The sequence below is a fragment of the Cydia amplana genome, chromosome 3 (assembly GCF_948474715.1).
Source record: "Cydia amplana chromosome 3, ilCydAmpl1.1, whole genome shotgun sequence".
NCBI lineage: Eukaryota > Metazoa > Arthropoda > Insecta > Lepidoptera > Tortricidae > Cydia > Cydia amplana.
Window position 1 is genome coordinate 22,370,593 of NC_086071.1, and position 24,080 is coordinate 22,394,672.

Genomic DNA, 24,080 nt, shown 5'->3' on the forward strand with positions numbered 1-24,080 from the left:
AGTTCCAAAAACGCGGTCAATACAGTCTTGATTAATAATATTGATGGCGTCTGCTCCATCTCGCTTTCGTGCATAGATAAATCCGCCTCGTGTCCAACAATATTTGAAATTTGCCTGGGCCGCCCGCTCCCTGGCGATTCGAAATAACTGGCGGTTTTCGCGAGTTAGCCGTTCATTGATGTATATTTTCTGTGGGGTACCTTCAGTGATAATATCTGTAGTATCCAAATTTCGTCGGATTTTAGATTTCGCTATAAAGTCATCACGGACCTTCCTGCGGGCAAAGCGTACAATTACAGGTCGTGGTAATTGACTGAACTCATTGCTAGATTGTTTCCTCTTGTGGCCTGCTCTTGAAACGTAGTCTATGTCGACGTCCGATACACTGGCACCAATCTTCGTGGCTATGGCCATCATAGTATGATGTAGATTTTCATTTTTAATTTCTGGGCATCCTATGATTTCTACATCGTTTCTTAAAGCTAATTGTGCTTGAATGTTGTACTTGTTTTCAAGGTCCTGTAACGTAGCTTTAATTCGCACATTTTGGGATTGCTGGTCTTCCAAAGCCTGCAGCCGACGTTCCGTATCTGTAAGCTTGCCGGTTATCTCGTCCATTCGGGTCTGGCACTTGGCCAGGGAGTCTAGTGCAGAAGTTATTTGGCTTTTCAGATCTGACATGTCACAGCGTAACAGTTTAATCTCCGATGTAAGCTCGGCGAGATCACCGAGATCTCTCTTAGGTGTCTGTGGCTTTGGCGGTTCAGCCGCCGGTTTTGACGGCTCGGGCCCCGACCCCGGTTTAGACTGTGAGGTTTTATTTTTATTACGTATAGTGACATTACTATCAGATTGCAGGGTACGAACCGGGGTGGAGGTGTTATCGCCACCTCTTTTTGACAAGGCTTTGCAATCTGGGCATGACCAGACGTTTTTTTCTGCCATTGATAGTTTAATTGGAATACACAGGTTGCAGAAGACTTTTTGACATCCTCCTGACTTACATAACATCATAGCTTTGATGTCCGCTATTTCTTCATCGCATCCAGAACAAATCTTCGTATTGGTATTTGGTGACATTGTTTTTTTTGCAGTATTCGACTTATTACCGTTGAATTCTTCGGTAGAAAAATGTTTGTCCTATACATATTTTTAAACCCGTTGTATTCTTCGGGTTATGTACCTATCTCAAAAGAATATTGGAACAGGCTTTCTGCCTTTCTTACTGTTAATTTGGAAAAATAACGCTTGGTATTTGCCGAGAGCAATATAGGCACCGCAACTGCAGGCTACCCTCTTTTTTGCAATATTTGGTAACCCGTTTAATGCGCGTGAGATCATCGCGCCCGAGCATTTGGCCTTTATAATTGTTACATTTTCATTTTTACGTTATGTTCGTAAATTGTTACAGAACATCTCAGTCCTACGAATGTGGATGCTGAGGTTTTAGAAGAAACCAATCCTGTTATTTCTCCCGCCAATGAAGAGGTCGCGGATAATTTTGACCCAGATTTAATAAAAGCTCTTGGCGAAACGGAAACCGAGCAAGGTGAATTTGGAGTGGACCTGCAACCTGACATCGCCAGTCGTTTCCAACAGATTTTGATAAACGGCTTAAAAAAGGAAACGCGGGAGGAGTTATTGAAAAAATATTTGTTTCCCAGCAATGTTCCTCTGGCCAAAGCTCCTACACTGAACCCGGAGGTAGCAGCAATGTTGGTGGAGACTTGCCGCCTTCGGGACAAGCGATTATATGGTAAGCAGGATCAGCTTGGGAGAGCTCTTGCGGCTGTCGGGAAGGCCCTGACATATTTATTAAAGAAGAACCCTGACATTGCCGAGGTGATGTCTACTTTGAATGATGCCGGCAAACTAATCGCCGATTCTCATTATGCGGAAACCGACACCCGTCGATCAGTCATTATACCTCTGGTTGATAAATCTCTTATTGAATCCTTTAAGGACAGGAAAAGAGATAGTTTTTTGTTCGGTGACAAATTGGGCGACTTAGTAAACACCTCAAAGGGCATAAAGAAGACAAGTCAATTTATACAAGCATCGACATCTGCAAACGCAGGGTTAAACTCGACAGGCCCACCGCCTACGCCTTATCGACCGCGGCAACAACGAGCCAGGCAATACTACCCGCGTCGTGTCGGTGGGCCGCCGACGACCTACCCTCCGCACCAGAGGGCCTACCGCGAACCACGTTCGACGTGTTACCTCCCTGTCACACTTACGTACGAATTTACAAGTGCGACAGAGAGGCAACACGTCGAACGTGGTTCGCGGTAGGCCCTCAGCTCGTGAATCGGCGGCGCGAACTACCGACGCGAGCGCCCGGTCGACGTTATCCCCGCCGCCTCCGCCGCCGCCGCCACCGCGCGCTCGACGTCACCCACCGCAGACGCATCGTTCAACCTATCGGGATCGGGACCGCAATTAGACTTACAGTCTCAGGTACACGCAGGTCGTTTGCGACATTATTTACCGGAATGGCGTTTGCTTACGAATGATAATTTTATTTTACGTGCTGTTTCAGGATATAAGATCCCATTTATCACTGAACCAAAACAAGCTCTAAGCGATTATCCAAAAAGACTTTTTTTCCAAAAATGAGCTAATTGCAATTAAACAGGAGTTAGCACATTTTATTGAGATTGGGGCAATTAAAAAATGTTTGCCTTCTACTGGCCAATTTGTTTCGGATGTCTTCCTAGTACCGAAAAGTGATGGCAGTATGCGCTTTATACTAAATCTCAAAAAGTTAAACAGATTCGTAAATACAGATCACTTTAAGATGGAAGACATTCGAACTGCAACTAGACAAATTTCAAAGGGATGTTTTATGGCTACAATTGATCTGAAGGAAGCTTATTTACTAGTACCAATTCATGATTCTCACCAAAAATATCTACGTTTTTTCGTCGAGGGTTCACTATTCGAGTTTAATGCTATGCCTTTCGGTTTGTCTGTGGCTCCATACATTTTTACCAAAATATTGCAGCCAGTAATAGGTTACTTAAGGGCTCGTGGTTATAAGTCTGTACGATACCTAGATGATCTGTGTTTATTTGGAGATACGGAAGAGATGTGTATGGAAAACGTCAATCATACAATTGAGTGTTTAACTCGTCTTGGATTTGTAATTAATTATAAAAAAGTAAGCTTACACCTTCCACGTCATGTAAGTTTCTAGGTTTTGTCCTTAATTCAAAGTCAATGGCCTTGTAATTACCTAATTGTAAACGTCAGAGTCTGTTGAAACGCATAAATAATATGGTGCTTACAAAAAGTATACGAATCAGAGATTTTGCGCGTTTCCTTGGTTCGCTTACCGCCGCGTGTCCCGCTATGGCTTACGGTTGGTTATACACCAAGTCTTTTGAACGGTTCAGGCGGAGTATGTCACTTTCTTAGGACGTCACATTCTGAGTTCGTCACTTTCTGACTTTGTCACTTTCTGAGATCGTCACATTCTGAGTTCGTCACTTTCTGATTTTGTCACTTTCTGAGATCGTCACATTCTGAGTACGACACTTTCTGAGGACGTCACTTTCTGAGAACGCCACTTTCTGAGGACGTCACTTTCTGAGTTCGTCACTTTCTGAGTTCGTCACTTTTTTAGCATAGGTACGATTTAACAGTATAATATACCTGCACGAAAGATGTATACTGCCAGCAACCAGATTAATAGCTGTTTGACATACGGTCGCTTTTATATCCTACATACCAATACCAATCTCTGTTTGCCTTACGCCTGACTCGTAGAGAATTCCATTTGGCAAAACGTCCTATGTGTCGTGCAATAAAGTGAAAATAGAGAAATAAATAATAATAAAAAACAATCTAATTATGTTTCAATCAGAGTATTTAATTCAGAATAAGTACTTAGAAACTACAAGCACCAAAACATTTAGCCACAAATTGGAGTTAGGCCGGCAACAGCTTCGATTCAATACACATAAATGTATCGCACAGTAGGAACCATGATTTTATCATTCTCCGCTGTGATTAGCTCGTGAAGGTATCACGGCAAGCTCGCTGACACCAGTAGAAGGTCATAATTCCAACATATTTACATTTAAACGGACTGCCGCTCCTTTCGTGACAACATATTCTTCAGCATACCGCGTCTTCTGTCATGTCTCCATAAACTCAAACGTCTTTTTTTCTGATGATAGTGTAAATTTTGGATACCTATCTGCGTATAAAATCAGCATTGCAGTTTTGTTTCAGACAATATTTCTTCTCGTGTCATCTGTGGAGAATAGGCGTCAATGGATTTTTTCTTCAAAGCGTTGCCGAATTTCAGAATACGTATATGTTCAGCCATCAATCACTTTTGCGTATGGAGTGATCCATACTCTCATAGTTCTCATGTTCTTTATTTGTTTGTTTTTTTCCTATATAGGTTACACGATGAATTTTTAAATTATTATTACATTATACTTTTAGCCTGACAATAGAAATCTAGCATGTCGCCGATTTGATAACGCTGATTTTTTTTCTATTTAAAATGCGAAACTACAAAAAGGTTATATATAGTTTGAGGACTGTCTCATTTCAAACATAGACAGAGATAATCATACTATCTTTGTCTTACTCTAGTACTAGCACCCAAAAGAAAAGGATGAGTATAGTTTGCATTGTTCTTATTTAATGACAAATTGGTTTAACCAACTGTAATTTGATAATATGGTGCGCTAGCTTCGACCCGTGACTTCATCTGCGTGGAAATATGATGATAATAATTATAGCTGGTCAACCAAATCTTGTCAGTAAAAAAAGGCGCGCAATTCTAATTTTCTATGGTACGATATCCCTTCGCGCCTACATTTTTCAAATTTGCCGCCTTTTTCTACTGTCAAGATCTGGTTGACCAAGTATATGTCCTTCCCCGGGCCTCAAATCTTGGGGAACGAAAATTTGATTATTTTTGCGCTACGACGTACGGTTTAGGAGATACAGCATTATAAAGTTTTTTTTTTGGTTAATTAGGGGTTTCTTACAGAGGAATGAACATTTTATTATTTTTGCACTACGACGCACGGTTTAGGAGATACAACCCATAAACCTTTTTCTTTCTTTTTTATTTTTTTCTTGTTTTTCGTGTTTTTTAAACATCACTTAGGGGTTTCAAAGGGGAACGTAAATTTGATTATTTTTGCGCTACGACGTACGGTTTAGGAGATACAGCTATATAAAGTTTTTTTTTTTTTTTTTTTTTTCTTTTTTGTCTTTTTTTTTATATTAATTAGGGGTTTCTTACAGAGGAATGAACATTTTATTATTTTTGCACTACGACGCACGGTTTAGGAGATACAACCCATAAACCTTTTTCTTTCTTTTTTATTTTTTTCTTGTTTTTCGTGTTTTTTAAACATCACTTAGGGGTTTCAAAGGGGAACGTAAATTTGATTATTTTTGCGCTACGACGCACGGTTTAGGAGATACAGCATTATAAAGTTTTTATTTTGTTTTTTTTTTTAATTTTTTTTTGTGTTTTATTTTTAAATATTAATTAGGGGTTTCTTACAGAGGAATGAACATTTTAATATTTTTGCGCTCGGTTTAGAAGATACAACCCTATAAACATTTTTCTTTCTTTTTTTTTCGTGTTTTTTAAATATTACAAGGGGTTTCAAAGGGGAACGAAAATTTGATTGTTTTTGCGCTACGACGCGAAGGACCTAATTATTGTTTATAAATCATCATCATCATCATTATATTTCCACGCAGATGAAGTCGCGGGTCGAAGCTAGCGCAACATATTATCTACAGTCCGTTAACTCTAATGACCTTCGGATTTTAGAAAGATCGGGTATCGGCGCTAACACGCGAAGGTGATACTGCTATTCTGCTTTCTTACTCACTCACAAAAAGTTTTAAACTTACCGCAAAAAGTTAGGGATACCTATTGTCTCAATGTAAAATAAGCCCTAATTTAATGGCGTTATGCTTAATATTTGGTTGATGACTATATTGCTATTTGACTTTTTGTCATATTCTATATAAAATAGAATCAGAATTTGAAAGCAGAACGTCACACCGTCATTTACTACTTCTGGCTGAAATTATATAGAGTGGTAATAACAGTCACATTTTTTTTTGTAGGTAAGTAAGTATATTTTATAGTTTGTGTTTTTTATTTTATCTCTAGTTTTAATTCAAATTTACTTTAAAATAAAAGAATAAATTAAAACAATAATTTTAAATTTAATTTGTAAATATACAGTAAGTACTTACGAGGGGCGTTCAAAATATTCTCGGTATTGATATCTTACAACCTCTTCTAAAATTTCTTTCGTTACTGGCCGCTAAGGTTTATTCATTGACATTAAAAAAAAGTATAATTCGAACCGAGATGTTTTTTTGTTTTTCTGCAATTGCTGAACAAACATGAACATCATGTGGGAATTGACAATGTTAACTAAATTAGAACATCGATGCGTGATAAAATTCTTGACAAAACAGGGTAAAAATCAAAAAACCATAAAAGAGGAAATGGATTGTGTTTACCGTGAGTCTGCTCCTTCTTTATCTACCATTCAAAAGTGGTCAAGCGAGTTTAAACGTGGAAGGGAGAGTGTTGAAGACGACCCTAGACCTGGCCGGCCTGTAGTAGCTACTTCACAAGAAAATATTGATAAAGTGGAAAAACTTATATTGGAAGATGGTCGAGTGAAGGTAAAATCTATAGCACAAGTAACCAATCTCTCTATTGGTACCGTACATGATATTATCCATGACCATCTTAATATGTCAAAAGTAAGTGCAAGATGGGTTCCGCGAATGCTGACTCGGCTTCAAAAAGACATGCGTGTAGCTTGTTGTTCCGATTTTATTGACCTGTGCGGTGAAAATCCTGATGAGGTGCTGCAAAGAATAGTTACTGGAGATGAAACCTGGGTTCATCATTATGACCCAGAGAGTAAACAAGAGTCCATGCAGTGGCACATTAAGGGTTCAGCTCATCCCAAGAAGTTCAAGGTCATCCCTTCAGCTGGCAAGGTCATGGCCACGATATTTTGGGATTGTGAAGGAGTATTACTGATCGATTATAAAGAAAAAGGTGTAAATATCACAGGACAGTACTACGCTAACATTCTACGTCAATTAAAGGATGCAATCAAAGAAAAGAGGCGAGGAAAGTTAACCAAAGGTGTTATGCTTCTGCATGACAACGCCCCCGTCCATACTGCTCATATTGCCAAGACAGCTATTGTTGAATGTGGGTTTGAAACTGTTACTCACCCACCGTATAGTCCGGACTTAGTCCCCAGCGACTTCTTTTTGTTCCCCAATCTTAAAAAGGATCTGCGTGGAAATAAATTTTCCGATGATGAAGCATTGAAGGCGGCAGTGGAGGAGCATTTTTACACCAAAGATAAAAAATATTTTTATGCAGGATTAAAAAAAATAATTGATCGATCTTTTAAGTGTATGAACATAGGGGGGGAGTATATTGAAAAATAAAAATATCAAACTTTTCGTACTTGTTTGTTTTCATTCTCATACCGAGAATATTTTGAACACCCCTCGTAAAAGTCACATATTTTAATGAATTTAAATATTTACTTACCTACTAGTTATGGTGGTATTAACTACTCTATACAAGGTGGTACAAACCTCGATGTCCAAAAATTTTTTTTAGATTCTTCACTACGTGGGCTATCAGATTACTAATTTGGGAACTTTCCACCTCGGTTCCTTTGACCGGCGACTCTGTCAAATTATGATGTTATTATGGTGTTAAGGTCCCTTTTTAGAGTTTTTCGTAAATAACTCTTGAACGGTGGCCCGTAGCAAAAAATGTTCTACTACATAAGTAATCCATATAAAATTTCCTACAAAAAAGATTCAGTACACTTTTTCGCTAGGATCAATGTTTTAAAATATATGAAAGTGGGAAAGTCACGTATAATTTATTCTAAGGTTGTTATTTTTTAGTTTTTCGTAAATAACTCGTAAACGGTAGCTCACAGCAAAAAATTATCTTTTACGTAAATAATCTATTTGAGATTTCTTATAAAATAAATGCTACTTTTTTTCGCTAGGATCAACATTAAAAAATATATTTTCTATTTTCTATTACGCGATTACGTCCGATTTTACCCGAAAAACGAATTTCATTCTGAGAGTTAACGGACTGTAAGTATAGTTGGTCAAACCAATTTGTCATTAAATAAGAACAATACAAACTGTACTCATCCTTTGCTTTTGGGTGCTAGAGTAAGACAAATATAGTATGATTTTCTCTGTCTATGTTTGAAATGAGAGAGTCCTTTGACAAACTACTTATATATAACCTTTTTGTAGTTTCGCATTTTAAATAGAAAAAAAATCACCGATGTCAAATCGGCGACATGCTAGATTTTTATTGTCAGGCTAAAAGTATAATGTAATAATAATTTAAAAATTCATCGTGTAACCTATACATATAGGAAGAAAACAAACAAATAAAGAACATGAGAACTATGAAAGTATGGATCACTCCATACGCAGAAGTGATTGATGGCTGAGGCTGAACATATATTCTGAAATTCGGCAACGCTTTGAAGAAAAAATCCATTGACGCCTATTCTCCACAGATGACACGAGAAGAAATATTGTCTGAAACAAAACTGCAATGCTGATTTTATACGCAGATAGGTATCCAAAATTTACACTATCATCAGAAAAAAAGACGTTTGAGTTTATGGAGACATGACAGAAGATGCTGAAGAATATGTTGTCATGAAAGGAGCGGCAGTCCGTTTAAATGTAAATATGTTGAAATGACCTTCTACTGGTGTCAGCGAGCTTGCCGTGATACCTTCACGAGCTAATCACAGCGGCGAATGACAAAATCATGGTTCCTACTGTGCGAAACATTTATGTGTATTGAATCGAAGCTGTTGCCGGCCTAACTCCAATCTGTGGCTAAATGTTTTGGTGCTTGTAGTTTCTAAGTACTTATTCTGAATTAAATACTCTGATTGAAACATAATTAGACTGTTTTATTATTATTATTTATTCCTCTATTTTCACTTTATTGCACGAAACATAGGACGTTTTGCCAAATGGAATTCTCTACCAGTCAGGTGTAAGGCAAACAGAGATTGGTATTGGTATGTAGGATATAAAAGCGACCGTATGTCAAACAGCTAATCTGGTTGCTGGCAGTATACATCTTTCGTGCAGGTATATTATACTGTTAAATCGTACCTATGCTAAAAAAGTGACGAACTCAGAAAGTGACGTCCTCAGAAAGTGGCGTTCTCAGAATGTGACGTACTCAGAAAGTGACGTCCTCAGAAAGTGACGAACTCAGAATGTGACGATCTCAGAAAGTGACAAAGTCAGAAAGTGACGAACTCAGAATGTGACGTCCTAAGAAAGTGACATACTCCGCCTGAACCTTTTGAACGGGTTAAGTACTTGGCACTATTAAAGAATAATGACAATTACGACTCATTTATGTCTATCCCAGAAACTTTGATAGATGATTTAAATTGGTGGAAGAGAAATATATTATCGTCGGTAAATCCTATAAAGCACTACAAGTACAAATTGGAAATTTTCACGGACGCCTCAACCACTGGCTGGGGGGCTGCATGTAATGGTGAAAAGACAGGAGGTCTTTGGACCTCATCAGAGAGTTGTAAGCACATTAATTACTTAGAACTCTTAGCAGTATTTTTTGGATTAAAATCTTTTGCTGCAGACTTAAGTTGTTGTGAAATTCTTTTACGCGTGGATAACACCACAGCTATATCATACGTCAATCGCATGGGAGGTATCCAATATCCTCATTTAAATTCGGTATCGAACATGATTTGGAAATGGTGTGAAAAAAGAAATATATATATATTCGCGTCATATATAAAATCATCATTAAATGTGGAGGCTGATAGTGAATCCCGGAAACTTAACGTCGATACGGAGTGGGAATTAGGAGCGTATGCTTTTGAAAAGGTTGTAGAAACCTTTGGTCAGCCGGAGATTGATCTTTTTGCGTCAAGGATAAATGGAAAGTGTCATTTATATGTGTCTTGGAAAAGAGATCCATTTGCTTACAATATTGATGCTTTTACGATAGAGTGGAGTTCATATTTCTTTTATGCCTTTCCGCCATTTTCCTTAATATTGAAGGTTCTAAATAAAATTGTAACTGATCAAGCGACGGGCATCGTGATTGTACCGCAGTGGCCGTCCCAACCTTGGTATCCCTTATTTAAGGCCTTATCTATATGTGATATATTGATATTGCCTCCTAATAAAAATCTTCTTTGTTCGTCTTTCAGACTAACACACCCGCTTCATCGTCAGCTTTCCCTGGCTGTGAGTGTGTTATCCGGGAAGCCTTCATCAGGCAAGGAATATCATTAGAATCTGCAGATATTATGCTCGCTTCCTTGGCGAAAAATACAAAATCTCAATATTCTTCTAGTTTACGGCAATGGATAATCACTTTCCCTATGCTATAAATGTGTCTTTTCTATTACATTTTTTAACAGAATGTTTTAAGTCTGGAGCCTCTTATGGAACTCTTAATAATCATAGGTCAGCGATTTCATTGATTTCTCCTCATAGTGTTGGTCAGGATGAAAAGGTTAAAAGGTTCTTTAAAGGAATATTTAAATTAAAACCCGTGTTCCCGCGTTATAACGTTACTTGGAACCCATGTGTAGTGTTAGAATACTTACAAACCATTGATAATGATACTAATGATTTAGAACAATTAACAAAAAAGTTAGCCATGTTATTAGCGCTAGCGTCTGGACAAAGGACCCAGACACTTTCATTAATTCGAATAACAAATATTAAATCGTACAATGATCGAATAATAATCACAGTTTCAGATTTGATTAAAACTTCTGGTATCGGCCGTGCTCAACCTGTTTTTAATTTGCCTTTTTTCAATCAAAATTTAAACATCTGTCCACCGACGTTGCTAAATAAATACTTGTCATTTACATCATCTCTTAGACTTGATAATGAAGATCGTTTATTCTTAACACATAAAAAACCGCACAGAGCTGCTTCATCCGAGACTATAGGTCGTTGGATCAAGCAGACTCTTCAGGCTAGTGGTGTCGACACTTCCATATTCGGAGCTCATAGCACGCGGCACGCTTCAACTTCTGCCGCTGCGCGTAATGGTGTAAGTGTCGACGTCATAAGACGATCTGCTGGTTGGTCTGGGCAATCAGCCGTGTTTGCAAATTTCTATGACAGACCAATTGTTGATTCAAACACAAATTTGTTACCAGAATAATATGTTATGTATTAATGTGATATTTAGATTGTGTAATAATTAATACATTATTTAAATACCTTATATTACTGATGAGTTTCCTTTTGTGTCCTATTTTATTACCTATAACTATATTACACGTCGCAACATTGAAAATCTGAACATCTACCATGTAAAGGATAAATCTCGGAGGCGAAGACAAGATAATTAGATGATCAAACGAACTTACCTGAAGTGAAGTTCGATCTTAATTATCTTGTCTTCGCCGAGGAGATTTAAGGGCCCTCCCTCCACTTATTTTCATCTGGTTTGAATATTTATTTTTTCCCCCTTAAGTTCAATGTTGCTGTTCCTATAGTTTCGTCTCTGAAAACAATGAAGCTGCACCCGGGTGTAGCGCGTGGGGAGCATTCGATGGGAGAAAGAGACAACAATCTTGTTTTCTCTTTCTACTCTAAATACTTGTGCGTTAGGTTGCTGCATAGCTAGACAACTACCATGTAAAGGATAAATCTCCTCGGCGAAGACAAGATAATTAAGATCGAACTTCACTTCAGGTAAGTTCGTTTGATCATCTAATTCTATGCAATAGGTTAAGATACAATGTGATATGCAATAAAGATTATGAGTATGAGTATGAGTATGAACCCTTTGTGGAGTAGATAGACTGGAGCCTTGTAAACCATTATTTATTAAACATAAGTTACTATCCTTCCCCTGTCTCTATATTTACGAGATATGTGTTTTTGTAAAACTCAATATTCAACTATTCACGTTCGTAGAAGATAAGGAAACAACACGGTCACATAGACGCTGTAGTTTAGCATTACAAACTATACTAACAAATTAGCACTTAGAAGAAAAAGCGCTTTTAACATGTGCATTACTATATTTACTATATTTTTTCTAATTAGATTACCTATTTAATAAACTACCAGCCGACTTATAGACATTGCCAATAAACCAGTTTAAAACAAAGCTGTATAACATATTGATCGATAAATGTTTTTACAGTACATATGGGGCTACTTTTCCGCACTAGTGCGTAAAATAGCACTTTTCGTGCGTATGTCGAAACTTTAAAGTGCCATATGTACTGTAAAACGTTGTTCGATACACGTGCGAATAGGTAATTCGCAACTCGTGTAGATTTAAAACACTCCCTTCGGTCGTGTTTTAATTTATCGCCACTCGTTTCGAATTTCCTCTTTTTCGCACTTGTATCGAAAATAACTATTATAGTATTAACGAATTTTTATTATATACATTTTGAATATAACCTGACACATAATGCTTTACTCGCACCGTAATCGTAAATATGTATAATGCTCAAACTGCATGTGATTAGCGCTAGCGTTATGTTTAATTAGAATTATTTTTAAGTAGTAGCCGTGCGATGGCCAAGTCATTATATGTATGAAAAATTAAAGATATCTTATTGATACGGTTTTAACACCCCCTGGCACTGACTGAAATAACCGACTTATTATTATTATTATTATTTATTCAGGTAATTACAACACAATATCTAAACTTAATTACAAAAGTATCGGTAAACCAGTAAGGTTTGTCTCGATACTCCATCCGCGGTAGATTTTATACAACAATGAATATCTTTTAACTTAAGAAACTACTTACATTCATAAGTTTCATAACATGCTCAACTTAATCTATCATTTAAATTACAACAACCGACACCACTGCACTGAGCGCTAAATAAATAACATTTTTCCTTATCCTATTGTGCTGCCGACCGGCCGCTCTGGCCGGACCGGACTGCACTCGCCTGGGCACAGGATGCTCCAATTTTGTTTGAGTGTTTAATTATCTTATTACCAGTGATCGGAATTGGTAGTGCCATTTCACGGGACTTCGGTGCGTAAACTTAGTATGGATATACCTTTTCACCCCGGGTTTCCATATTACCTACTTCAATAGGGATGATGATACATGTTGAATTTTATAACAAAATACAGCCTGACCTGAAAGTTTCAAAAATTAAGTTTTTTTTTACTTCCAAAAACGATAAAAGTAAGGTTACCCTTCGATTCCTTACATTTTATCCAAAAAAATATTGTATAGCAACTATATACATAAACGCAACATTTCACGGACAAAAACGCAATTTTCTTATTTTGTCCATACTTCAAGATGGGATCTCAATGACCTTGACGTCACGTTCACTTATCCTTTTGTGAGGGGCGTTTCGCGAGTGAAGTGCGACTTTGGCTATAATTTCTGACTTTTGTGTTGCTTTAATGCAATGGGTCCCATATAGACATTTGATCCTAAAAACAAACCCGATCGATTGATACCATAAATGAAAATTAGTCATGTAGCCTATTAAAGACATGCAAAGAAATATTTTCGTGAAAAAATAAGAGTCTTGGAATCCCGAGTCTTATCCATGTTAAGTACAATGTTTGAGGTCATTGACCCCAAATGGCACTACCTATTCCGATCATTGCTTATTACGTACCTAAAGTTAATTAATAACCCTACCAATGATTTCAAATTTTGTAGTTTAATATTTGAAATTAATTACTATTATTACTTATATAATAATATAAATAGGTACCTATAAGTGCGAAGTTAACTCTGACTCTGCCTGTCGGTCTGTCTGTCAAGTCATCACGCTCTAACCACTGAACCGATTTTGATGAAATTTGATATGGAAGCTATAATTCTTAGGAAGCGAAGGGTCGGGGGGGGGGGGGGGGGGATGCAATACGAAAGTACTAATTCTAATTCTACAACTAATTTTCTTACAGCTGATTCAATAATGCTCTTTTAAGGTAGTTTGTAATATTGTTAGGTGAAATTTCTGCCTTCCATTCAGTTGGGAGTTTATTTATGAGATCTGGTAGTATAAATTGCGATGTACGTCGTCCATAGAAGTTTTTAAATTGAGGTTTCTTTAGCACGCTATTTGTAACCCGCCTGGTCGTTTTTGGATGATCAACTATATGCTGTATTTCGATCCTAAAATATTGTTCTTTCAGCATTTGGTATTCAAATTTCGTGTGTACTGGTAATACTTTGCACATTCTAAAGAGGTCTTTGTCAGATTCACGATTATTTTTAACATTGAGAGGTACAACAAGCTTAAGTAACCTAACCTGTAAATTGTATATTTTGTCAAGATAAGACTTAAAGATGCGACCGTAGCTACTTAGACCGTAAGAAATAATGCTTTCAACAAGCGCGTTATAAATATCTAATCGTATTTTAAACGGGATTCTATTACGTAAGATATACATTTTTGCATAACTTGGTTTCACATTACCTACATCTCAAAACTTTTTTGTAGTTAAATAATTTCGTTGCGAGACTTGCATCTTTTTACATGTAATGTTTTTGATGGGATCATATATTTGTATGAGACTACAAACTTACTAATGCGGTTCTTAAATCTTTAAAACGTGACTGATATTGCAATATTTTTAGGTTTTCTAGGGCTTGATAAGAATGATAAGCCGAAAACTACGTATGTTTAAAATTTGAAGCTTGTGGGTCTGCTAGAAGTACCTTAGAATTACGATGATCGTGAGTGAGTGAGTGTGTCAGTATCGAAATTAAGGAGCTTTGACGTACAATCATTCTTAAACTACAAGTTCAAATTGAATGTTTTTGAGAATATATCTAAAGCATGTTAAGTCCTATAGGTATGTCACTGAAAATTCATGGTTCTAACTTTAGCCAGCACAAAATTACAGGACGTCGAAAATGGCCTGAATCGCTTCGAGAAAAGGATGGTACGGCCGTGCCTCTTTGTTGTGCTCGACTTGGCGGGGGTACTACCGTGCCCCCAGATATAACAAAATATGGACCATGTTTATCTGAAATAAATGCATTTTTTTTATATCATAATTATGGAACTAAGAATGTAACGAGTTATCCACCCTCGTAAATAGGAACCCTCATCCGCGGTATTTGGGTAACAGCTCGTGCTCAATTACAACGGTAATGGGCGATTTCGACATTTTGGTTTTGTTTTTTTTTCTTTATAATTGTCCAAAACAAGGCCAGAAATTAAGGAATAAAAGTTAACACTTGAATAAATAAACTGTAATAAAAAAAACCGGCCAAGTGCGAGTCGGACTCGCGCACGGAGGGTTCCGCACCATCAACAAAAAATAGAGCAAAACAAGCAAAAAAACGGTCACCCATCCAAGTATTGACCCCGCCCAACGTTGCTTAACTTCGGTCAAAAATCACGTTTGTTGTATGGGAGCTCCACTTAAATCTTTATTTTATTCTATTTTTAGTATTTGTTATTATAGCGGCAACAGAAATACATCATCTGTGAAAATTTCAACTGTCTAGCTATCACGGTTCGTGAGATACAGCCTGGTGACAGACGGACGGACGGACGGACGGACGGACGGACGGACGGACGGACAGACAGACAGCGGAGTCTTAGTAATAGGGTCCCGTTTTTACCCGTTGGGTACGGAACCCTAAATATTTCTAGGTTCACACAGCGCCGGTTTATGCTTAATTTTAGGATCTTTTTGAAAAAATTGTTTAATTGTTTAAAGCCGTTGCTTAAATCAAATATATCAATATTATCAACATTACGAAGTAGGTACGTAACAGGACGGTAAACAGTAAAGTTGAATCATTCGGCCGTGTTCCAGGTGACCATCAGCAACTGGAAAGGCTGGAACACGATTAAACAGGAAGGCGGGAAGTCTGAAACGCCGTATAATGACGCCAATGCAATCGAGGGCAGTGACAAATCCTGGACGGAGTACACCGTCGTGTGGAGCGGGGCCAACGGCTCGATTTTAATATCGCAGCCGCGCTGGCCCAACTGGGGAAATAAACCCTACTTTCGGTGGGAGCCTGAGCCGCACCGCAGGAGCATCAACTACTTCGACGTGTCGGGTAGAGACAACTACCCGGCCATCTACGTACTCCACGGTGTGTACACGAGCGAGTTAAGGGTGCCAGCACCCCTGATATATCCTTTGTCAGCAATAAGTAAACAGAAAATGCCTAACTAGAATACACGTCAATGCTGAATTGCATTATTTAAGAGTGCTATTACATTTCGGGGATGAGCGAGTTTAGGTATTTTACGCGCTGCGGCAGGCCCCACGATCTCAGGTCGCCGAACCCTTCCACCGCATTTTCCCTCGGTCGCACTACAATGATGGATTAAACATTCTTGATCCGATCGTGAAGCACATTGAAATCAATCATAACAACACTAACTGTACTTTAATATCAAAGTCCTAAAAATGTTATTTGGTACGAAAATACTAAATCCAGTGCAAATATACATACTTATGTAGGTCATTATTACTAGAAAGAAATTATACGTACTTACTTAGGTACTCGCTTATTTACATTTTTCGTCATTGCATATGGTATAGGTTGTATAGTGAAACTATTTTAGCTATATAATAAAACCTTTAATTTGTATCTTAAGTTTAGAAACGAGCTGATACTAAGCATCTGATGATGAAGCCTGATGATGATGATGAAGGTGGTCACGGATACCAATCAACCATGTAGTAACATGATTAGGCTCGTTTGATTCGTCTCAACAAGATCATTGGCACTAGGTGACACTCAGGGTCTGATAATGGAGCTGGAAGGTGGCCACTGTTACCAGTCAACTATGCAATTAAACCACTTCGTGTTTGAGCTCGTTTGATTCGTCTCAACAAGATCTTTGGCACTAGGTGATACTCAGGGTCTGATGATGGAGCTGGAAGGTGGTCACCGGTAACAGTCCACCATGCAACTAAACCACTTCGTGTTTGGGCTCGTTTGATTCATTTCAACAAGATTTTTGACACAAGATATGACTCAGGGTCTGATGATGGAGCTGGAAGGTGGTCACCGGTACCAGTCAACCATGCAACTAAACCACTTCGTGTTTGAGCTCGTTTGATTCGTCTCAACAAGATCTTGGACACTAATATTCAGGGTCTGATGATGGAGCTGGAAGGTGGTCACCGGTACCAGTAAACCATGCAACTAAACCACTTTGTGTTTGGGCTCGTTTTATTCATTTCAACAAGATCTTTGACACAAGATAGGACTCAGGGTCTGATGATGAAGCTGGAAGGTGGTCACCGGTACCAGTCAACCATGCAACTAAACCACTTCGTGTTTGAGCTCGTTTGATTCGTCTCAACAAGATCTTTGACACTAGGTGATACTCAGGGTCTGATGATGGAGCTGGAAGGTGGTCACCGGTACCAGTCAACCATACAACTAAACCACTTCGTGTTTGTGCTCGTTTGATTCGTCTCAACAAGATCTTGGACACTAGGTGATACTCAGGGTCTGATGATGGAGCTGAATGGTGGTCACCGGTACCAGTCAACCATGCAACTAAACCACTTCGTGTCTGGGATGACAACCTTCCAGCTGCACATCAAACCCTGTGAGTACTATGTTGTGTCAAAGATCTGGTTGAGACAAATCAAACGAGCCCAAACACGAAGTGGTTTAGTTGCATGATTGACTGGTACCAGTGACCACCTTCCAGCTCCATCATCAGACCCTCAGTACTATCTTGTGTCAAAGATCTCATTGAGAGGAATCAAACGAGCCCAAACACGAAGTAGTTTAGTTGCATGGTTGACTGGTACTGGTGACCACCGTCCAGCTCCATCATCAGACCCTCAGTACTATCTTGTGTCAAAGATCTTGTTGAGACGAATCAAACGAGCCGAAACACGAAGTGGTTTAGTGGCATGGTTGACTGGTACCGGTGACCACCTTCCAGCTCCATCATCAGACCCTGAGTCCTATCTTGTGACAAAGATCTTGTTGAGACGAATCAAACGAGCCGAAACACGAAGTGGTTTAGTTGCATGGTTGACTGGTACCGTTGACCACCTTCCAGCTCCATTATCAGACCCTCAGTACTATCTTGTGTCAAAGATCTCGTTGAGAGGAATCAAACGAGCCCAAACACAAAGTGGTTTAGTTGCACGGTTGACTGGTACTGGTGACCACCGTCCAGCTCCATCATCAGACCCTCAGTACTATCTTGTGTCAAAGATCTTGTTGAGACGAATCAAACGAGCCCAAACACGAAGTAGTTTAGGTGCATGGTTGACTGGTACCGTTGACTACGTTCCAGCTTCATCGTCAGACCCTGAGTTCTATCTTGTGTCAAAGATCTCGTTGAGAGGAATAAAACGAGCCCAAACACGAAGTGGTTTAGTTGCGTGGTTGACTGGTACCGGTGCCAACCTTCCAGCTCCATCATCAGACCCTCAGTACTATCTTGTGTCAAAGATCTTGTTGAGACGAATCAAACGAGCCGAAACACGAAGTGGTTTAGTTGCATGGTTGACTGGTACCGTTGACCACCTTCCAGCTCCATCATCAGACCCTGAGTTCTATCTTGTGTCAAAGATCTCGTTGAGACGAATCAAACGAGCCGAAACACGAAGTGGTTTAGTTGCATGGTTGACTGGTACCGTTGACCACCTTCCAGCTTCATCATCAGACCCTGAGTTCTATCTTGTGTCAAAGATCTCGTTGAGAGGAATCAAACGAGCCCAAACACGAAGTGGTTTAGTTGCGTGGTTGACTGGTACCGGTGACCACCTTCCAGCTCCATCATCAGACCCTGAGTCCTATCTTGTGTCAAAGATCTTGTTGAGACGAATCAAACGAGCCGAAACACGAAGTGGTTTAGTTGCATGGTTGACTGGTACCGTTGACCACCTTCCAGCTCCATCATCAGACCCTGAGTTCTATCTTGTGTCAAAGATCTCGTTGAGAGGAATCAAACGAGCCCAAACACGAAGTGGTTTAGTTGCGTGGTTGACTGGTACCGGTGACCACCTTCCAGCTCCATCATCAGACCCTCAGTACTATCTTGTGTCAAATATCTTGTTGAGACAAATCAAACGAGCCCAAACACGAACTGGTTTAGTTGCATGGTTGACTGGTACTGGTGACCACCTTCCAGCTCTATCATCAGACTCTCAGTACTATCTTGTGTCAAAGATCTTGTTGAGACGAATCAAACGAGCCTAAACACGAAGTGGTTTAGTTGCGTGGTTGACTGGTACCGGTGCCAACCTTCCAGCTCCATCATCAGACCCTCAGTACTATCTTGTGTCAAAGATCTTGTTGAGACGAATCAAACGAGCTGAAACACGAAGTGGTTTAGTGGCATGGTTGACTGGTACCTTTGACCACCTTCCAGCTTCATCATCAGACCCTGAGTTCTACCTTGTGTCAAAGATCTCGTTGAGAGGAATCAAACGAGCCCAAACACGAAGTGGATTAGTTGCATAGTTGACTGGTACTGGTGACCACCTTCCAGCTTCATCATCAGACCCTGAGTTCTATCTTGTGTCAAAGATCTCGTTGAGAGGAATCAAACGAGCCCAAACACGAAGTGGTTTTGTTGCATGGTTGACTGGTACTGGTGACCACCTTCCAGCTCCATCATCAGACCCTCAGTACTATCTTGTGTCAAAGATCTTGTTAAGACGAATCAAACGAGCCGAAACACGAAGTGGTTTAGGTGCATGGTTGACTGGTACCGTTGACCACGTTCCAGCTTCATCGTCAGACCCTGAGTTCTATCTTGTGTCAAATATCTCGTTGAGAGGAATAAAACGAGCCCAAACACGAAGTGGTTTAGTTGCGTGGTTGACTGGTACCGGTGCCAACCTTCCAGCTCCATCATCAGACCCTCAGTAATATCTTGTGTCAAAGATCTTGTTGAGACGAATCAAACGAGCCGAAACACGAAGTGGTTTAGTTGCATGGTTGACTGGTACCGTTGACCACCTTCCAGCTTCATCATCAGACCCTGAGTTCTATCTTGTGTCAAAGATCTCGTTAAGAGGAATCAAACGAGCCCAAACACGAAGTGGTTTAGTTGCGTGGTTGACTGGTACCGGTGACCACCTTCCAGCTCCATCATCAGACCCTGAGTCCTATCTTGTGTCAAAGATCTTGTTGAGACGAATCAAACGAGCCTAAACACGAAGTGGTTTAGTTGCGTGGTTGACTGGTACCGGTGACCACCTTCCAGCTCCATCATCAGACCCTGAGTCCTATCTTGTGTCAAAGATCTTGTTGAGACGAATCAAACGAGCCGAAACACGAAGTGGTTTAGTTGCATGGTTGATTGGTACCGGTGACCACCTCCCAGCTCCATCATCAGACCTATATATTCTGATTCTGACATGTCATCAAAAGCATTTGTATTCAGCCATTTTTTTATTTAGTACCTATAAAATATCTTTAATGCTGTCCGGTAGTTACATACTATACTATAAAACCAAATACACAGTACTAGGATCAAAGTTTCTCAGTCGCCGTTTACACGCACTGTCACGCACACAGTATAGCATTTTACACGGCGCCTGCCGCACACAATGATAAAAAACCTCGTCGTCGCCGTTGAAAACGTGCGGAGCCGACCGACACACGTCCTACCTCTACAAGCTCTGCCGCGGCACTGAGCTCACGACCGCGCGTCATCGGTAATATTAGAGTCGTTTTCAAAAAATTGCCAAAAAATTATAGTAGAATTTCATAAACACTAATGTATACCATCAGTATAAGCAAACGCTGCAGATTGCTTGAGTATGAAAATGACTTCGATATTAAGTAGAATTTCGTAGGAATTGACACTTGTTTCGGAGAGAAAATTGAGTTTGTTTTTCTTCGATTTTCTCTTTCTCAAAGGTATTTAGGAAAAATGTCAAAAGTAATTCCTAATGTACAGGGTATTAGTAATACAAAATAGCCAGCTTTACCAGAGTAAACTTCTCAACATTTCCAAATACGAGCTCACAATTTAGTGCTTCACGTGGTTTTTCGGAAACAACCATCAGAAAAAAAATCATTACTAATTTAATAAGCCCTTTTTCCAATATTTAAAAAGTAATTCCTAAAGATAAGAAGACGCTTTTACCGTAACAAGTACTCATTGTTTCTAATAATGACCCTAAAGTACTGAATGTCATCGAGGAATATCATCAATTTTGCATTATTTTGACTTTTCTTGTTGGAGCGCTCTTAAGTACGAATACTAGCTATTAATTAATTTTAAGTTAGAATAATCTTGATTGTTAACTAGGTTGTCACTCTGCTAGTTTGAATGAATATATTTTTAGGGTTCCGTACCTCAATAAGAAAAAAACGGAACCCTAATAGGATCACTCGTGCGTCTGTCTGTCTGTCCGTCCGTCTGTCACAGGCTATTTTCTCCGAAACTACTGGACCAATTAAGTAGAAATTTGGCACACATATCTATCTATCTAATACCTTTAAACGAGCAATTCTTGTTTATTTATTTATTTATTTACTTATTTATCTAATACCTTTAAACGAGCAATTCTTGTTTCTTTATTTATTTATTTATATATATATATATATATATATATATATATATATATATATTTCGGGGATCTCGGAAACGGCTCTAACGATTTCGATGAAATTTGCTATACGGGGGTTTTCGGGGGCGAAAAATCGATCTAGCTAGGTCTTATCTCTGGGAAAACGCGCATTTTCGAGTTTTTATATGTTTTCCGAGCGAAGCTCGGTCACCCAGATATTGTAAGTTTATGACCCAAAGATGGACGTGTAACGTAAATAAATGAATTTTAAATATGAAGGCCATTTTTGGGAGGTAAATGAGAAAATTAAAAAATAAAGTTTTTCGAACTATATCGTGTTACATATTACATATCAAATGAAAGAGCTTCTTGTAAGAATCTCAAATATATATTTTTTATAATTTTAGGATTAATAGTTTCGCAGTTATTCAAGAAAATAGGCAAAAAATGACCATCCCCCCTTATCTCCGAAACTACTGGGTCTAAAATTTTGCAGGGTCTTAAATGTGCAGCCAAGCGTGAGTCGGACTTAATGTACGGAACCCTTGAAACGCGAGTCCGACTCGCACTTGGCCGGTTTTTTTAAACTAAATCCTTGTCGGTATCTTAATTGGCGCTGAGGACAGGATACTCGTCGTTTTCCTGACATGTTCAGAGGCCGATCAAATATCGCGACCGTACCGTGCCGCACTACGTACGTTTCTACGTTTCAACGGGTAGCCGAACAAATAAAATGTATTAAGAAAGACCAAGAGGACCTGCCGCAGAAGAAACCAGTCAACCTAGCTGTTCCAGGAAGCTATCCATCTCCAGCCGACCGGAACCAATCCAGAGTATTCCAGACCAGCTGTAAGGTGTCGTGAAAGCTGCCGGAATATGAGTAAATCTTTTGCATCATCCTTTCTGTTCCTTAATTATACAACACTACTTACTTTTTAGGGTTCCGTAGCCAAATGGCAAAAAACGGAACCCTTATAGATTCGTCATGTCTGTCTGTCTGTCTGTCTGTCTGTCCGTCTGTCTGTCCGTCCGTTAGTCACAGCCACTTTTCTCCGAAACTATAAGACCTATACTGTTGAAACTTGGTAAGTAGATGTATTCTGTGAACCGCATTAAGATTTTCACACAAAAATAGAAAAAAAAAAACAATAAATTTTTGTGGTTCCCCATACTTAGAACTGAAACTCAAAAAAATTTTTTTCATCAAACCCATACGTGTGGGGTATCTATGGATAGGTCTTCAAAAATGATATTGATGTTTCTAATATCATTTTTTTCTAAACTGAATAGTTTGCGCGAGAGACACTTCCAAAGTGGTAAAATGTGTGTCCCCCCCCCCTGTAACTTCTAAAATAAGAGAATGATAAAACTAAAAAAAATATATGATGTACAGGATAGGAAAAGAAATACTCGTGTAGCACTCAAAAATGTCAAACGACCTCCACAGGTGGCGGATGATAATACTGATGGCCCTGGCACATCAGGGATGCAGTCTCAACATCCAAAACCTCTAGCGGAATCCGGGGATAGCTCCAGTCAGGATGAGCAGAGCTCTGATGAGGACTGGCTCTTGGAGCATAATTAAGATTATAGATCTAGAGTCAATAAGTTCATTATCTATTCTATATATATAAATGCACGTGTCCTGACTGATTGACTGACTGACTGACTGACTGACTGACTCATCAACGTAGAGCCGAAACTACAAATGCTAGAAAGTTGAAATTTGGACACTAGGTTGCATTTATAAAATGTATAAGAGCTAAGGAGCGATTTTGAGAAATTCAACCCCTAAGGGGGTTAAAAAGGGGATGAAAGTTTGTATGGGGTTCAAATTTTATTTTGAGCTAGGAAATTGAAACTTTGTAAAAATGTACTATATTAAAAAAAAAGAAAACTAATTTCTGCGTTTTCGAAAATTCATCCCCCAAGGTGGTGAAAAAGGGGTTGAAAGTTTATATGGAGATCAAATATTTTTATGAGTGTTGGACTTGAAACTTTGTATATGGGGATATTATTATAAGACGGGAAAAGTAATTTCAGCGTTTTTGAAAATTCATCCCCTAACAGGGTTAAAAAGGGGTTGAATGTTTGAATCCATTACAAATGCTTTGAAACTTCTTAGAAAGGCATAATAGCCGATTACAAAAAAAGTAATTGCAACGTTTTTGGAAATTCAACCCCTAAGGGGGTTAAAAAGGGGATGAAAGTTCGTCTTAGGGTGCAAATTTTATTTAAAGCTAGGAACTTGAAACTTCGTAAATAGGTTGTTAGGTAGTAGGTTTTATTAAATACAGGACATGAAAATCTTCTAAGGGGGTTTAGAGGGATTACATCGAGGACAATTTTATTCAGTTAGGGGCTTGAAACTTCGTAGGTTGTGAAAGACAAGTCTCATGCGTCGTATAATATTAATAATTAAGAAATGATTAACCGTCCTACCGCAATCTCTTGCTGCATAATGTTCTAAGCTAATGTAGAATATATAACCACCA

General features: G+C 38.9%; 1 protein-coding gene across 1 annotated transcript in view; it reads left to right on the plus strand.

Annotated features, from left to right (window-relative positions):
* Positions 1-1,401: 1,401 nt before the first annotated feature.
* LOC134662622 (uncharacterized) overlaps positions 1,402-24,080 on the plus strand; it is a gene marked incomplete at its 5' end in the record, with an annotated part of 29,114 nt that continues 6,435 nt past the window's right edge. The window contains 2 exons of the mRNA XM_063518895.1: positions 1,402-2,154; positions 15,883-16,168. Coding sequence (XP_063374965.1) covers positions 1,402-2,154; positions 15,883-16,168 — 1,039 coding nt within the window. The remainder of the gene's footprint in view (positions 2,155-15,882; positions 16,169-24,080) is intronic.